General features: G+C 46.2%; 1 protein-coding gene across 1 annotated transcript; it reads left to right on the top strand.

The window, feature by feature from the left end:
* Positions 1-1,201: 1,201 nt before the first annotated feature.
* On the top strand, positions 1,202-16,957 carry CTCFL (CCCTC-binding factor like; the record flags this gene model as incomplete). The annotated part of the gene is made up of 7 exons (XM_082669852.1): positions 1,202-1,724; positions 6,444-6,614; positions 6,924-7,057; positions 10,151-10,271; positions 10,948-11,097; positions 13,273-13,433; positions 16,751-16,957. 7 exons carry the CDS (start codon positions 1,202-1,204, stop codon positions 16,955-16,957), a joined length of 1,467 nt encoding a protein of 488 aa, XP_082525978.1.
* Between the last annotated feature and the right edge of the window lie 1,223 nt (positions 16,958-18,180).

The following is an 18,180-nucleotide window of genomic DNA, read 5'->3' as shown; positions in this document are numbered from 1 at the left end:
ATCTCAAAACCCCTTTCAGTTGGTTCTCTCCTCCCCTGCACTCCCCCCACTCACCACCTCCCCGCAGGTCTCAGCGCCCCCTGCAGGTCCCCCTCCCATCCCCCCCTCATCCACCTCCCCCCAGGTCTCGGCGCCCCCTGCAGGTCCCCCTCCCCTCCCCACCACCACCTCCCCCCAGGTCTCAGCGCCCCCTGCAGGTCCCCCTCCCCTCCCCCCCTCACCACCTCCCCTCAGGTCTCAGCGCCCCCTGCAGGTCCCCCTCCCCTCCCCCCCTCACCACCTCCCCCCAGGTCTCAGCGCCCCCTCCCCTCCACTCCCCCCCCATCCATCCCCACCCCGCCACGGTCTCTCAGCACTACCTGCAGCGCCCCCTGCAGCTCCCACGTCCCCTCCTCCAGATTCCGCACGCCCCATCAACCCCTCCCCCGGCCCCGCCCCTTGCACGCGGCCACGTTCCTGCCCTGCGCCTGCGTACTGCCATTCTTGACCCTCGAGCCCGGGCAGCTGTCTGCGGCGGCAGGCGGTGGCCTGCAGCACGCGGCACGAGGTGGAGCCTACCGGTACTGGGCCGGCCGGGCGCCGATGCCACGCCTCCCGGGTGAGGGACCACCCCCGGGGGCCAGACTGCAGCCTCCTCCAGAGCCGGAGCTGCTCCGCGTGGGTGTGGGCAGGAAAGGTTCCGGTGGGTGGCGAGGAGGGGGTCGGCCAGGGTGGAGCCAGGAGGGGGGAGGTGCCCCAGACCAGGAGGGGCTCATGCTAGACCTGAGGTCTGCATGGCCAAGGGTGCGTGGGTAGAGGCTCGAGGCAAAAAGCCTCCGTGGCTCAAAGGGTGCTGAGTCTGGAATTGTGCCCTGGTGGGAAGCTTGTCCAGGCCTCCCTTCTAGGCCTAGAATGCGCATTTGCTGGAAGCCTGCACAGGGTCAAGCGTTCCAGGCCTGGAATGTGCATTTGTTGAAAGCCTGCCCAGGCCCACATCTGTTGGTTCTAGAATCTTCTGGACAAACACCTGCTTTAGTCTCAGTCCTACTTAGTCCAGCCCCTTGTAGGCCTAGGCTGAGTTAACTTAGTCCTGAGCCGTGTAAGCCCCAAAGCCTTTTGAGGCTGGAACCTTGTCAGGCCTTGACCAGCCCCAAAGCCTGCTAGGCCGAACCCACTGTGCCCACCCACACGGCTTGCTCTTTCTCTGACAGACCAAGTCACAATGGCAGGGACCGAGATCTCTGTCCCTCCGGAGCAGTTCACCAAAAGCAAAGAACCAGGGTTGATAACAGAAAAAGCCCTGGAGGAGGAAGAAGAAGGGGTGTGCAGAGCGAGGGAACACCCAAGCTCTGAAGAGTTAGAGGCCGAGAGCACCCACGGGGCCCTCCAGGCCAAGATCCCAGGGGACGAGCTGGAGCTCCTGCTGGCCATCCCGGAGGAGGGCGAGAAGCACATCCTGACCCTGCAGATGGTGCACTTGACCTCCGAAGATGCAGAGCTGCAGAACCTGGCACCACAGCACCAGGAAGAGGTGCAGGGGACGGTGCAGCAGGCTGGTAGTGGGCTGCAGTCACTGGTGTGGCTTGGGGAGGGGTCCCAGCAGAGCCCGCACCAGTGTGTCACCATTAGCATCCAGGAGGAGGTGTACCTGCTGCAGGAGGTGGAGGTGATGCAGTTTCATGTTCTGGAGGAGAATGTGACCGAGGCCAGTGAAGACAGTAAGTGTGCAGTGAGCCTGGCAGAAAGCTCTGGATCTAGAAAGGTACAACTAGTTTTAATAAAATGGGGGGCAGGGGAGGAAGCCAGAAAACTGTTTTTTAGAGTTACCCTTCATGCAGTATTATGTATGGACAAGCAGTTTAAAATTTGCAATTTAAAATTAAATACAGTAAAAATATTTCCCAGGAAAATCTTGGGGGCCCTCATGTTGTTTTTGAAGAGTTTAAAAAGTTACACTAATTAGAATACGATGAGACGCATCGAGTCTTTAAATTGTGTTCTGTTTCACCACCGAGACCCTCGATGCTTAGTAATTACAGTTGAAGCATTTTGGTTGCAATGGACAATCTTCTGTGCTTCTTTAATTTGTGTTTTTCTCTATGGATTCTGTGGTTTCATCAAAGCAAAGAGTTGAATCAGGCTGTAATTAATAGTACTGTACTTGTTTGAATACCTGTTTTTGTGTATTAGCTTGAGAAAGGTCAGGAAGAGGAACGGCTGCTGGCTGAAGGTGGATCCAGTGAAGAAACAGAAGGGCAGTTTCTTCTTCTGGAAGTGAGACCAGGAGATGAAGGAAGAGTTGAAATTGTTCTGACAATTTCACCCTTAAATATTGAGAAACCTGCGCTGGGTCAAGCACGTGTTGAAGAAGCCAACGCTACAGAAAGTCAAAAAAAGACAAAGGGTAGGCCAGTTCCTTTGTAAGAGACTCTTCAAACAACAGGGCTGCTGATTCTCTTCAGGGGAAGGGGATGGTAGTTGAAGTTTGAAGTGGTTGCCTTAGTCGCTTTCAGCATGTCAGGAAATGGGAGAAGTTTTGAGCTAACGTTCTGTATTGTGAGTCAAATCCAAAAGAGTTTTGCATCTTGTGCGCAGATGTTTTGAAAGCATAGTACAGAGGCTCCCGAAAAGGGCCGTGCACATAAATAGAAATTTGGGCCCCATCTGCTCCCTAGTTTGCATCCCCGGGGGGTTAGGGGGTCTGACGGAGACCAGAGCAAGTGCTTCAGGCCCTGGAGAAGGAAGGAGTGATGCCCAGAGGGCAGCAGAGGCTCCCTTTAAGGGGAGGGGATGTTTAGGTGAGGCCAGGAAAGAGGATGACTCTGACCCTCGAAAAGTATTTGTTCAGCTTTTTTTAAAGTATTAGTTTTTCTCCCTTATTTAAATCAAGAGAGTCCACCCTTGAAGTCTCAACTTTTAGCTCATTTATAAAAAGTCATATCTGGCCACCTTCGGCTGTTTCCTCCTTCTAGCAACAGCTAGTCAGGGTTAGAAAGAGACTCAGTTTAGAAAGCCACACTGCCACCACTGTCCCTTCTTCTTACGTGTGGTTAACATTATTCATTTAGGCTGATTGCCTCTGGCTTCAGTAGCTGGTTGCATTCGTAACCTTTGCTATATATTAGCTTCTCATATATTTAAATTAAGAGATTGTACCCCCAAATTCCCAGCTCCTAGCTCATTTTCAGGTTTTTTAATATATTCACAATTCTGTGCAAGCGTCACCACTGTCTAATTCCAGAATATTTTTATCACCCTAAAAAGAAAAGTGTACCCATCAAACAGTCGCTTCTGGGCATTTCATTTAAATGGAATCATACCCAGGTAGCACATGGCCTTTTGTGTCTGGATCCCTTCACATACCATAACGTTTTCAAGGCTCATCCACGTCGTCGTAGCATGTGTCGGAACTTCATCCCTTCACCCCTGAATAACATTCCATTGTGTGGATACACACCATGTTCTGTTTATCCAGTGATCTGTTGATCCAGATTTAGGCTGTTTTTACCTTTTAGCTATTGTCCATGGTGCTGCTATGAATATTCATGGACAAGTTTTTGTTTGCACACCTGTTTTCAGTTCTTTTGGGTGTATACCGAGGAGTGGAATTGCTGGACACTCTATGTTTCACTATTTGAGGAGCTGCAGAGCTGCACCAATTTACATTCCCACCAGCAATGTAGGAGGGTTCCACTTTCTCCACATTCTCACTATTCTCCATTTAAAAAAATTACAGCCATCCTAGTGAGTGTGAAGGGGTGTCCCATTATGGTTTTCATTTGCATTTCCCTAATGACTAATGATGTTGAGTATCTTTTCACGTGTTATTGGCTATTGGTGTGTCTTCTTCGAAAATGTCTATTCAAATCCTTTGCCCATTTTTAAATTGGTACCTGTATTAGCTTCCCAGGGCTGCCATAACAAAATGCCACAAACTGGGTGGCTTAAAACAACATAAACAGGGCTTCCCTGGTGGCGCAGTGGTTGAGAGTCTGCCTGCTAATGCAGGGGACACGGGTTCGAGCCCTGGTCTGGGAAGATCCCACATGCCGCAGAGCAACTAGGCCCGTGAGCCACAACTACTGAGCCTGCGCGTCTGGAGCCTGTGCTCCGCAACAAGAGAGGCCGCGATACTGAGAGGCCCGCGCACCGCGATGAAGAGTGGCCCCTGCTTGCCACAACTAGAGAAAGCCCTCGCACAGAAACGAAGACCCAATACAGCAAAAATAAATTAATTAATAAACTCCTACCCCCAACATCTTAAAAACAAAAACAAAAAAAAAAACCATGAACATATTCTGTCACAGCTCTGGAAGCTGGAAGTCTGAAATCAGTGTTGATACAGCCATGCTCTGTTGGAAGGCTCTAAAAGAGAATGTGTTCCATGCCTTTCTCTTAGCTTCTGCTGATGCAGCAACCACAGCATCCTTGGCTTGTTGGTGCATCCCTCCAAGTCTCTGCCTCTGTTGTCACATAAAGTTCTCCGTGTGTCTCTTTCTGTGTCTCTGTTCTCTTCTTATAAGGATACCAGTCATATTGGATTAGGACCTGTCCTAGTCCAGTATGATCATCTGAAATTGTCTTCAGAGACCCTATGTGCAAGTAAGGTCACGTTCATAGATGTTTGCCATTAGGACTGCAACGGATCTTTTTGGGGAACACAACTCAACCCCAAAACCTTCTATTCCAAGTTTGTTGAGTGTTTCATCATGAAAGGGTGTTGGAATTTGTGAAGTGCTTTTTCTGTACCTATTGAGATGATCATGTAGGGCTTTCTCTCCCTTTCTTTTGTCAGTTTGGTGTATTACATTGATTGATTTCCATCTGTTCAACCTCTCTTCCATTACTGTGATAAATTCCACGTAGTCAAGGTGCACAATCTTTTAAATATGCTACTGGATTTGGTTTGCTAGTATGTTGAAGATTTTTGCATCGGTATTCATAAGGGATATTGGTCTATAGTTTTGTTTTGGTGTCTTTTTTTCAGTATCAGAGTAATACTGGCCTCATGAAATGAGTTGGGAAGTGTTTCCTACTCTTCTCTCTTTTTTTTTTAAGAGTTTTAGATGTTAGAGTTTAGATGTCTTTTAAGAGTTTTAGATTGCTGTTAATTCTTTAAGTGGGGTGGTATTCTCCAATGATGCCATCTGGCCCTGGGGGTTTCTTTGTTGAACTTTTTTGATTAATGACTCAATCTCTTTATTGATTGTAGGGCTATTTGGATTTTCTATTTCTTCTTGAGTCAGTTTTGGTAGTTTGTGTGTTTCTAGGAATTTTCCATTTTGTATAGGTTTTCTAGTTTATTGGCACACATCTGTGTATTCTCTTATAGTCCTTTTTATTTCTGTACGGTTGGTAGTACACTTTGCTTCTTGATTTTAGTTATTTGACTTATCTTTTTTTTTTTTTAGTTACAAGTCTAGAGAAAGTGTCAATGTTGATCTTTTAAAAGAACCAACTTTCGTTTCATTGGTCCTCTCTGCTGTTTTCTTATTTTCTATCTCATTTATCTTCACTCTAATCCTTATTATTTCTTCCTTCTGCTAGCTTTGAGTTTAGACTTCTCTTACTTTTCTAGTTCCTTAAGATGTAAAGTTAGGTTATTGATCTGAAATATTTTTTCTTTTTTAATGTAAGTGTTTACAATTAAAAGTTTCCTTCTGAGCACTTTAGCTATATCCTGTAAGCTTGGTGTGCCATGTTTTCACTTTTATTCATCTCAAAGCATTTTACAGTTTCTTTGTGATTTCTTCTTTGACCCATTGGTCCTTTAGGAGTATGTTGTTTAACTTCTATATATTTGTGAATATTCCAAATTTCCTTCTTTTATTGATTTCTGACTTCATTCCATAATGGTCAGAGAGCAAATTATTTCTGTCTTTTAAAATTAATTGACACTTGTTTTCTGATTTACCATATGGTCTTTCCTGAAGAAGGTGCCTTATGTACCTGAGAAGAATGTATGTTCTCCTGTTGTTGAGTGGAGTGTTCTATAGCTGTTTCTTCTGTCCAGTTCGTTTATAATGTTGTTTAAGTCTTCTGTTTCCTTGGTGATATTCTGTCTAGTTCTCTTCATTGTTGAAAGTGGGGCATCGAAGTCTCCAACTGTTACTGAACCATCTCTTCCTACTTTCAGTTCTTTCAGTTTTTGCTTCAAGTATTTTGGGGATCTGTTATTAGGTTCACGTATGTTTATAATTGTTATATCTTCATGATGGTTTGACCCTTTTATCATTGCGTTATGTTCTTATTTGTCTCTTGTAACAATTTTTGTCGAAGTCTGTCTTGTCCATTAGTATAGCCACCCAGCTTTCTTTTGCTTACCATTTGCATGGAGCATCTTTTGTTCAGTTACCACATTAGGTGAGAAAAGGATGTGTGTAGTTACTTTGTATTTAAGTGGAACTTGAACACCTAAAGAAAGGTTTGTACAAATACATAAATGTTGTCTCTCCCTCCTACAGAAGGAAAACGAACCTTCCACTGTGACATCTGCACGTTCACCTCTTCTAGAATTTCGAGTTTGAATCGTCATATGAAAACTCACACCAATGAAAAGCCTTATACGTGTCACCTTTGCCTGAAAGCTTTCCGTACTGTTACTGTCCTTCGGAATCATATCAACACCCATACAGGTAAACAGCTGAGAGGGACGTTTACCTTGAATGATGTGTGTTGAGGCTTAGGTAAGAATGCAAATCCATCTGTTTGTATATTAAAATAATGCAGTTTTTTAGACTTTAATTTTGTCTTTTTTCTTCAATTTTAGTTAAACACGTTGGATGTTCCCAAGGTTTTTCTCATATCTTTCCGGGGCCTTTGTGGTTTGAAGAGCCTCTTAATTTTTAAAGCATTTTGAGACTGAGTGTCATTAATAAGTTATGATTCCCTAGGAAAAGTGTGGCTAAATCTTGCTTGAAAGAATAAACGATGTGATCTTACAGGAACCAGGCCCTACAAGTGTGGTGACTGTGACATGGCATTTGTCACCAGTGGAGAACGTGCCCGACACAGACGTTATAAACACACTCACGAGAAGCCCTTTAAATGTTCCATGTGCAAGTACGCTAGCGTAGAGGTAAGTTCACTCTTCAAGTTGCGTAGTGTTGTATTAAGAAGCTGCTGTCACAGTCATGTAAGTCAAACTACCAGTAGAATCTCTCGTAACATCTCTGCAGGAAACAATACTCATTTTGTTTCCTAAATTTAATTTTTTAAATGTGATTTCTTTGATTACTGACTAGGGAAAGCAGTATGCAGAGCTGTACAAATTACAAATAACATATGGTCCTGGAGAAATAATTCTCATATTTGTTCAAAAGTTCTACCCTGCATTCTCTGTAGGACTCGTTCCACAAAATCGAAGTGTATTTGCTCTGACAGAACAGAGACCCAATCTGAATGTTCGCTGAGAGTTTTGAGCTTTCCTCAGTGGCACTTGATTTGATACAAAGCAATGTGCTTAAAGATTTAAACATGGCGGGGCTTCCCTGGTGGCGCAGTGGTTGAGAGTCCGCCTGCTGATGCAGGGGACGCGGGTTCGTGATCCGGTCTGGGAGGATCCCACGTGCCGCGGAGCGGCTGGGCCCGTGAGCCACGGCCACTGAGCCTGCGTGTCCGGGAGCCTGTGCTCCGCAGCGGGAGAGGCCGCAACAGGGAGAGAGAGGCCGCAACAGGGAGAGGCCCGCGTACAGCAAAAAAAAAAAAAAAAAAGGTTTAAACGTGGCCATTTCCACTCTTAATGACAGAGGCCAACTTGTTAAATCTTCAGTTATAAGTCATGTTCATTTCAACTAGATCAGTTTCTTTATACCTTCCAGCAGATTTAGCACACCCTCAGTGAAACAACAGAACGGTATATTTACTTTTTTTTTTTTTTTTTTTTTTTTGCGGTACGCGGGCCTCTTACTGTTGTGGCCTCTCGCGTTGCGGAGCACAGGCTCCGGACGCGCAGGCTCCGCGGCCATGGCTCACGGGCCCAGCTGCTCAGCGGCATGTGGGATCCTCCCAGACCGGGGCACGAACCCGTGTGCCCTGCATCAGCAGGCGGACTCCCAACCACTGCGCCCCCAGGGAAGCCCTATATTTACTTTTGAGTGTCACTTTTGTACAATTAATCTTTAAGAACTCCACTATCTAGCAGAGCGCATGCTGGGTCCTGATTTTGAGCCCCATTGGGAAAGGACGATACGCTTGAATTGAACTGAGTTAAAGGGGATGGCTAAAGTTTAAATACAGCAGTGATGAAACTGCGTTTCATCAACTAGGAAATTTCACAGACGGCAGAATTTGATTCCAAAAAAAAAATTTTTTTTTTTTTGCTATAACTATTTTCAAAAATTATTTGTCATCTGAGTTAAAGGTTGAAACTGTACGCTGAAAACACAAAATGAGGGTTTCAAAAAACAAAGCCATCTGAGAATCCTACGCCTAGAATAGACGTTTGGTTGGTGTCCTGCCAGTTCTCAGCACAAATTGCCCACGTTCGCTGAGACCCTTCTCCAGGGTCGACCTCAACATATGGACCCTCTGTTTCTGCCCTCACCCTGTTTTTTGCATCTTCCAAGTCCTAGCATGCTGGTCTGCTCTAAGGGGGAGTGGCCAAAGCCCCCCACCCTGACGCCACCCCTTTACACATATGCCAGCAGGCATGTGTGAAGCTGGGATGCAGAGTACCCCAACTTCTGAACTCCCCTCCCTCCCCCTCCTACCTTTCAAAGCCGTCCAGAGAAGGTTTACACACAGCCTTCTTTGATCATGCACACCACTCCGCTTTTCAAACCTCTCATGCTACAGTTTTTAAAATTCCTTTTGTTTTGCTTTCTGATACACTCAAAGCTATCTTTTCTTCTTCTAAAAATCTAAGCTAAATTTTTTGGTTTGGGTCTTGTTTTCCATTCCGAGTCTTCCTTTGTTCTTGAATGTTCTTTAGGCTTCTGGGTACTTTTGCTGCACATTAGGGAACCAGGCCAAGTGGAGCCTTCCTGAGATCACAGACAGGCTGCTGAGGGCTTTCCCACGTCTGTAGCCCAAGCGTGGTTCATTACCTCTGTTTCTGCTAAAGGTAGAAAAGAGCCTGAAAGAAGTGAATACAGAATAAGAACAGTCCTAGAAGGTCACTACAGTAGGCCCAAAACATGATAAAATGGGCATGTTTGCCCTTTAACTAATTGCCTATGATACGTAATTAATCAAATTAGAAGGTATTTTCTTCTACTTAAAAGTTCTTACAAACTGCTACCGCGTAGAACCTATTCTTATTTTTTATATATAAATGTATTTATTTGTTTATTTTTGGCTTCGTTGGGTCTTCGTTGCTGTGCTGGACTTTCTCTAGTTGCCGCGAGCAGGGGCTACTCTTCGTTCCGGTGCGCGGGCTTCTCATTGCGGTGGCTTCCCTTGTTGCGGAGCACGGGCTCTAGGCATGTAGGCTTCAGTAGTTGCAGCACACGGGCTCGGTAGTTGTGGCACGTGGGCTCAGTAGCTGTGGCTCGTGGGCTCTAGAGCACAGGCTCAGTAGTTGTGGCGCACGGGCTTAGTCGCTCCGCACCATGTGGGATCTTCCCGGACCAGGGCTCCAACCCGTGTCCCCTGCATTGGCAGGCGGATTCGTAACCCCTGCGCCATGAGGGAAGTCCCCGCGTAGAATCTATTCTTAATGGCAAGGAAGGTGTTCCTCCATCCCTGGGCCGTTTAGGGTCCACAGAACTTGGAACTGTGAAGTACCTCCGACAGATGTCGGTCCATTCAAGAGCTCATGTTTTCAAGTTTCTCTGGTATGCAAGGAAACAATTTTCTGGCCTCTGCACTTCCGCAGCATGATCTAAACTTTGCAGCTATTGAGAGGCCGTTGCCTTAGAAATGAAAATAAGATTGTGGATGCCAGGGAGCAGCTAGATTTCCATTTTCCTTTGTAAAGTGAAGCTGAGGTGAGAGTCTCTTGAACGTCCCGTTCATTGTCGCCCGAGGGTCTTACGCACACACATCAAATGCAGAGCGTCATCCGCTGCAGAAAGGAAGCGGCAGTGGCTTTAGCAGGTTCTCTCCAGGGTGGGAGGTAGGCTCTGCTGTTAAGATCGGACTCGTTTAGATCTTTTACAACGCCGGTTTATCGAAGACGCCACAAGTTTGGAGTTTCTGCTGCAATAAATATCTTTCATTTGTTTATCAGGCAAGTAAGTTGAAGCGCCACATCCGTTCGCACACGGGCGAGCGCCCCTTTCAGTGCCATCTCTGCAGCTACGCCGGCAAAGACGCCTGCAAGGTGAAACGGCACATGAGGACGCATTCCGGTAAAAGTTTCTCACGCTTAAGACCAAATAAGTAAAGCGTAGTTTCCTTCTTACAAGTGACCTTGGCAAAGTTATCTTCGGTGCAGAATTAGAGGTCGAACGTCAAAGTGAAGTTTTGACACAGGGATGTTGCCTCTGCATTTATTTAGCGTTGAGGGAGCGTAATTCAACACGTAAACACAGCACGTAGATACCCCGTGGTGACCCCACTGTGAAGAGTAAACACCGTCAACTATTTGCTCCCATAGGTTTTCCAGGTTTTTCAAAGTCGGCGCCTTAATTCATCCTTCAACGTTAAGGCAAAACAAAAAACAAAGTGTACTGATTCCGTAAAGCACCGTCTTTATATTTTGTTTTATAAGGACTATGATTATGTGTGCTTCTGGGTTCTTTACGCCGAGGGTAGGAACTAGGTGTGGGTCTTGAACTGTGAGTACCGCCAGATGTTAGGAGAGTCGCCCATCTGGGCTGCTGTCCACACAGCTGGACATCACGTTGTCCGGGCTTGATTTAGGGACCTGGCCCTAGTTGGGGGTTAAACGTATGAGAAAGGAGTTGCAAAGGGAGTCTTGGGGGGGAAAGAAAGGCTTTCAGCCCCAGGTGTCCTTTGGGGAGCACCAGGGGTTTCGGGGTGAAGCCCCTCGGCGGAGGGTCACTGTTGTCATCCGTGTCCCAGGTGAGAGGCCCTACGAATGCCACATCTGCCACGCACGCTTCACCCAGAGCGGGACCATGAAGATACACGTCCTGCAGAAGCATGGCGAGAACGTCCCCAAGTACCAGTGCCCGCATTGTGACACCGTCACTGCAAGGAAGAGCGACCTGCGTGAGTGTCTGGCTTAGAGAACTTCCTTTAGCTGCCCCGTGGGCCGGCTCTTCGGGAAGCCTGTGGAGCCCTGGGCCTGATTCCAGGGAGGCAGCGGGATTCAGGTGCTGCTCCTGGGTGTGTGTTTGGTATTTTTCCGGACGTGCTGTGATGCCATCTTGTGGCTAGATCTCGTAAGTGCAGTTTCAGAGTCTGGCCCAGGCCCGGTCCAGGTACACAGATGAGCTCTCACGGGCATTTGAGCTCCTAAAGGGCTTCCCGGGTATTATTTTATTCCATAGTGGGCCTGTTTTTACAGATGACGAAGCGGATAAGGGACAAAAAGCGAACTGCCCCAGAGTCTCGTGACCAGGTGCCAGGAGGTGGCCTGATTTCAGGTTCTGACTCTATTAAATGATCTCTCCCGTGACACTCAGCAAATTTTTCTTAAACCCTTGCTGTGACCCCAGACAATTCTGGGAACCGAGGGTGGAAGCACGACATGGTTCTTTCCGTAAGGAACTTGCTTCAGTAAAAGAGCCCGCTTCATGTGACGTGAAATCCGTCCTGTGACAAGGTGAACCCCCCTAACAGTACGAGGCACCTTGAGCAGGTCCGAGTGCCAGACTGGGAGCTGGGATTGTATGTCGCCTGCAGAGGAAACCGGCCCTACTTAGCCGGGGGCGGTGGTGGAGGTGACGGTGAGTGAACCAGCCCCTCTCCTTTGTTTCAGGGTTCCTGGTCTCTCATTTTCTTCTTTCTAAAACACATAACACTGTGACACTCAGAATATGTCGGCAGAAATAGAGTCCCTGGTTTGCCCAGAGAAATTCTGGAGATGAGAGGCACAAACATTTGCAAACATTTCTGAAAGGGTGAAGGTGTTTCATGAAGTCTTAACTTTGCGTCCAGATCCTTTGTCAGTTGCAAAACACAGCCCAGTGAGACCCCGTAGGGCACAAGAGTCTTGAGCCAGTTGCCAAGAAAGGACATTACCGACACCACGGCAAAGAAATACAGGTCATGTCCCATCCAAGTCGGTGGCGCACTCCCTATACCTCCATATACGCGTAAGATGCTTTGTACACAAGCTAAGTCTTCCTTCCTGTCACTATATGAGACACCAAGCTCTTTAAATGACCGAGTCGGCACGTATGAGGTGCAGAGACGTCTCACACAAAGGACCACAAAGCCACCACGCTTTGGACTTAGTTGAGCCGAAACTATCCTAGAGCGCGCCTCTCAAGTACGACGTAGGGAAAACCAGAGCACTGGCCTCTAACAGAACGTCGGGGCTTCTATTTTAAGCCAGAATACAGAAGTTATATCTTCGTTATGTAGAACCATCTTAACATTATCCTCAAAGTCCGCCCACACCGTAGGGTTCTCCAAGTGCTTGTTAAATGAACACGCCAGGTCTGACGTGCCCTAGCTTAGGTAGCGCTGGGCTCCACATGAACGAAGGTTAAGATGAGGTGCCAGCGTGCCATGCATTTAGGGCAGCAGTGTTTTAGCTGAGACCGATTTTACCTCCCAGGAGACACTTGGCAGTGTCTGCAGGCACTTTGGTTGTCACAAGCGGGGAGGAAGGGATGCTACTGGCACTAGAGGGTAGAGGCCAGGGATGCTGCAGAGAACAGGACACCCACCCAGGAAGGCATGAGCCAGCCTCAAGCGTTAATACAGGCAGACCTCGTTTTATTGCACTTTGCTTTCTCGTGCTTCTCAGCTGCCGCGTATCTTACAGATTGAAGGTTTGTGGCAACCCTGCGTTGAGCAAGTGTGTGGGCACCATCTTTCCGACAGCATTTGCTCACTTCTGGTCTCCATGTCACATTTTGGTAAATCTCGCAATATTTCAAACCCTCCACCAGCAAAAAGATTATCACTTGCTGAAGGCTCAGATGATTAGCATTTTTTAGCAGTATTTTTAAAGTATGTACATTGTTTTTTAGACGTAGTGCTAGTGCACGCTTAATAGACTACGGTATAGCATAAACATAAATTTTATACACAGTGGGAAACAAGGAAATCCGTGTGATTCACTTTATTGTGATGGTCTGGAACGGAACCCGCAATATCTCCGAGGTCTGCCTGTAGTAGCAAGGGTGAGAAACCCTATTTGGAGCGTAGGGGGAAATCGGCCTCACGGAAAGTAACCCTATTCTCCCACGTGATGTTCGGTTACTCTTTTAGGTGTCCATTTGCTCAAGCTGCATAAGTACGAAGCTGCAGAGATGAAGTGCCGCTACTGTTCTGCTGTCTTCCACGAGCGCTATGCTCTCATTCAGCACCAGAAAACTCACAAAAACGAGAAGAGGTTCAAGTGTGAACACTGCAACTACGCCTGCAAGCAGGTACTGTGTTTCAGGCACTTGGGGGAGGAGCCGAGAGTTGAAAGCAAGCGTTCTTAAAGTGTGGCTCACAGACCCCTAGAGGTCCTTGAAACCGATCAGGATCATAAGATCAAGATCACTGTTATTAACTAGTTGTAATGCCAACACATTATTCGCCCTTTTCACTAGGTGACATTGGCACTGATGGTGCAAGAACAGTGGAGCTGCTTTAACGTGAGTCAGTGCGGCCACACCAAGCAGGACCACTGTGTTCTTGTTCTTCGTGCACTGGCAGCAAAAAGGAAGGGCAGTTTACTTAAGAATGTCCTTGACAAAGCCGTGAAAGTTATTCAATTTATTCCATCTTGATTGACCCTGAATGCTCTTTTTAATAGTCTGCGTGATGAACTACGAAGTTGGCATAAAGCACCTCCGCTGTCCTCCAAAGCACGGTGGTCATCTGGAGGAGGCATCTGTGGGACTTTTGAGTTGCCAGCTCAACTAGCCACCTTTTCATGAATCACTATTTTTTCTTGAAAGAACAGACGACAAACTCTACTTATTCCATTATTGGGTATTTGGTAGACGTTCTCTTGAAAGCCAATGAAGTGATCCTGCCACGTCAAGGAAAATGGGTTGCCAAGAAAGCAGTTCCCACTTGGAAAACTTACATCCATCAGCGTGAACCTGGCAGCTTTCTAATACTTAAGACTTTTCAAATGAGACTGAAGTGATTTTAAGAAAGCATTTTTAATAGTATGTACTCAACACCTAGAAGCTCTTTATAACTCAGAGCTTCTGATGTTTTCCAAATGACCCACCTGTTATTTACAAAATCACGCATGTTATTTACAAAATCACGCATGGGTTAAAGATCCATTCAAAGTATAAAAAGATCAGCACATTTTAACATAACAAAGTACAAAAAGTTCACTGGTGTGGTTTCAGGCCCCACATTTTAACCAACTTTTAAGAAATCACCACTTGTTGAATGTTGGTGTAATAGAGAAGAATACCCACAATTATTTGAGAAAAACTATAAAAATTCTGCTCCCTTTCCCAGCTACGTATCTGGGAGAGCAGATGTTCTTCATCTATTTCGGCCGCAAGAACACACCCCTGCAGACCGAAGGCAGAAGCTATTTCCTTTGAATAAGGTTGCCACACTTAGAAATAAAAATAGATAATGACCAGTTAAATTTGCATTTCAGGTAAACAGCAAATACTTTTGTATACAGGTATGTCCCAAATAGCGCCATCTTATATATGAGGCGAGACATTAGTGTTTTTGTTTTTTAAAAAAATAGATAATAGGGCTTCCCTGGTGGCGCAGTGGTTGAGAGTCCGCCTGCCGATGCAGGGGACGTGGGTTCGTGCCCCGGTCCAGGAAGATCCCACATGCCGCGGAGCGGCTGGGCCCGTGAGCCATGGCCGCTGAGCCTGCGCGTCCGGAGCCTGTGCTCCGCAACGGGAGAGGCCACAGCAGTGAGAGGCCCGTGTACCGCAAAAAATAAATAAATAAATAAAAATTAAAAAATAGATAACAGACATTTACAGAGGTATGTTAACATAGTTGATTTGTTGTTATTTTTCAATGAATTGATAAATATTTTTTATATTTTTAATTTCTCAATTGATTTCGAATACAGTCAATATTAATAGATGTCATCCCCATAAACAAAAGCTCCATGGAGTTGGCCATGATTTTTTATGAGTATAATGGGTCCTAAGACCAAAAGCTGAAGAACCGAACAGCGGTTTTGAAGCATCGTGTGCTACTGTGAATACCTTGCCACTGGTCACCAAAGGTGGAGGTCAGTTCTTCTTGTGTTTCAAAGTGTGGGCTAGAAATAGCATATGCTTTGAATAAAGGAGAGTGAGTTTTTCTCGTAGATTTTGAGGTTTAGACTGTTTGGATGCCTCAGGCTCAAATTTGTGTAAATCAGCTAAGAGAGCTTCCTGGAAGATGGATGAGACTTGGGAGGTGGTCCCAGGGAGGATAGAGCCCCAGGTGTTTGGGGAGCAGAGAGCAGACAGGGGTACCTGGAGGCCAGGGATGAGGCCAGAGCACTGCTGGGTGCACTGAGCCGCTTTGGTCCTGGAGAGCAGCCCTCCCAGGTTGGACCACAACTCCCAGCAGGAGACCAGGTGATGCTTACCTGGGAGAGAGGAATGAGCTGAAAGGTGCGTGGCGGGGAGGTGTATGTTCATGAGAGAAAGATTGCAAGGGAGGCCATCAGTTAGGGCATTAACAGTAATGCAGAAGTGGTCGTATATTCCATCTGAATAATCATGCCATTTTAAGTAAAACAAATAAAATGTGTACTTCTGCTTGGCTCTCTCTATATTCTTGTCCTGATGCCCCAAATGATTTACTCATATAAATCTTAGTTAAAATTTTTGGCAATTTCTTTGCCAAGAACAATTATTTTCACCCAAATGCTTTTTTTTTTTTTTTTAAAAAGGAATTTATTAAATTTATTTATTTACGGCTGCATTGGGTCTTCATTGCTGCACATGGGCTTTCTCTGGTTGCAGTGAGCGGGGGCTACTCTTTGTTGCAGTGTGTGGGCTTCTCACTGCGGTGGCTTCTCTTGTTGCGGAGCACGGGCTCTAGGCATGCGGGCTTCAGTATTTGTGGCACATGGGCTCAGTAGTTGTGGCTCCCGGGCTCTAGAACGCAGGCTCAGTAGCTGTAGCTCACAGGCTTAGTTGCGCCGCGGCATGTGGGATCCTCCCGGACCAGGGCTCGAACCCGTGTCCCCTGCATTGGCAGATGGATTCTTAAGCACTGTGCCACTGGGGAAGTCCCCCACTATGCCTTTAAATTGATATGAAGATTTGTAACACTATCAGGAAGTAGCCGGGAAAATGTTTAGATGCTTAATGTCCTTCAGACCCCAAAAGTCTGCTGAGTTGAAACTCTAACAATAGATTTACAAGTTTGCAGGTTCCATCTGCCCTTTGTAAACTCAGATCATGGCAAATAATTATAGAAATATGGCTGCAAATACATAAGCTCTTTGGGAGGGGAAATGGATGACGGTTTCACTCCCCGAGGTATGTTCTACTCCATCCCTCCTGGGACTGTAGGACCAGCTGGGATTAATCCTGAGAACTTGGTAACCTGATGGCAGGGACTGTGTAAGCGTGTTTCCTAGAGGCCAGACCGCGCTACTTCCACGGCAGTGCTGTGTCAAGAATGCGTTTGCTTTGTTTTTTCTTAAAAATGCACACATCTTTGGGGAGGAAAAAAAAAAAAAGGTATACAATAAATAACGTCTGATGCTAAAGAATCCCTGTCAGTAGCTCAGCCATTTGTTTTCCTTGCCTTCTAGGAACGTCATATGACAGTTCACATACGTACCCACACTGGAGAGAAGCCGTTTGCCTGCCTCTCCTGCAATAGACGTTTCCCACAGAAGCAACTTTTAAACGTGCACTTCAAGAAATACCATGATACAACTTTCGTCCCGACTGTTTACAAATGCCCCAGGTGTGGCAAAGGCTTTACCCGCTTGGTAAGCTCCCTCAAGTCCCAATAAATCCTCCTTGAAAAGATCCCTGTGTCCCCAGGCACGGTGTCACACTTGGGCAGTTTTATCCTGATTATAGAAACTTGCCAGGATTTAAGGTAGCATCTGTCATGCCTTAAGAAAGTGGTTATTAGATTTTTGGAGTCACAAAACTCTTGAAAATCTTATAAACATGTGGTTTCCCTTCCGTGAAAAAAGACACTCCTGCAGACAGAATCTTGCGAATGGCTTTAGGGAGTTCTCAGGCTCCCGGACAATCTACCAAGAACCCCTGCTTTTAGGGTAACATTTTAAAAATTGTCCCTGTGGATTAGATTTAGGCTACTTCACAGAGAGAATGCAGTTTTTAATATGTTTTGTAGATATTCTTAGAATAGGGCTCTCGGTACTGTGCTCAGAAATACACTTACTCTTCAGTTTTATTTTTTTAGGTGTCGTATTAGTTATCTATTGCATAACAAACTACCTCGAGACGTAGTGGCTTAAGACAACCAACATTTGTATCTCTCATTTTCTGTGGGTTGGGAAGTTGGGAGTGGCTCAGCTGGGTTGTTCTGCCTCTGGGTCTCTCGTGAGTTGCCGTCAGGATGTTGTCAGGGGCTGTAGTCATTGGATGGCGTGACTGGAGCTGGAGGTACCGCTTCTAAGATGGCGTGCTCAACATGGCTGTTGGCAAGAGGCTTCAGTTCCTCGCTACGTGGACCTCTCCATTGGGCTGCTCAAGTGTCCTCGTGACCAGAGCAAGAGAGAGCAAGGAGGAAGCCACAGTGTCCCCTAATCTTAGAAGTGACACGACCCTACTTTTCTGTTCATTAGAAATGCAGCATATAATTCAGCCCATATTCAAGGGGTGAGGGGTAAAGTCCCTTTTGAAAGAAAGAGCGCCAAAGAATTTGTGGACATTTAAAGCCACCACAGATGATTAGCTAGATCCCTAGATGATGTGTGTACTTTATAAAAGTTTAGAATTATCTGAACTTGACTATTTTTATGGAAAAAACTATGTTTTCTCTTAGAGGAAGATGGTAGGGTAGTTGTGTTTTTTGGGTAGTGTGTGGGACAGTTCTGGAGTGTTAATGCTATTAGTTGAAAATTTCAAACAGAAGCGGTCGGTGGCAGTGCTCCAAAAACAGTGTCATTCATACTGAGTTAAAATTGTAAAGAAGCTGCCCTTTGGTGTGAGAAACAAGAAAGCAGAGTAAAGAGTAAGCCAACCTCACAGAATCCTTCAG

This window comes from Grampus griseus (genome assembly GCF_964374135.1).
Source record: "Grampus griseus genome assembly, chromosome: 14".
In the NCBI taxonomy this organism is placed as follows: Eukaryota; Metazoa; Chordata; class Mammalia; order Artiodactyla; family Delphinidae; genus Grampus; species Grampus griseus.
This window is presented reverse-complemented; position numbering and strand designations above follow the sequence as displayed.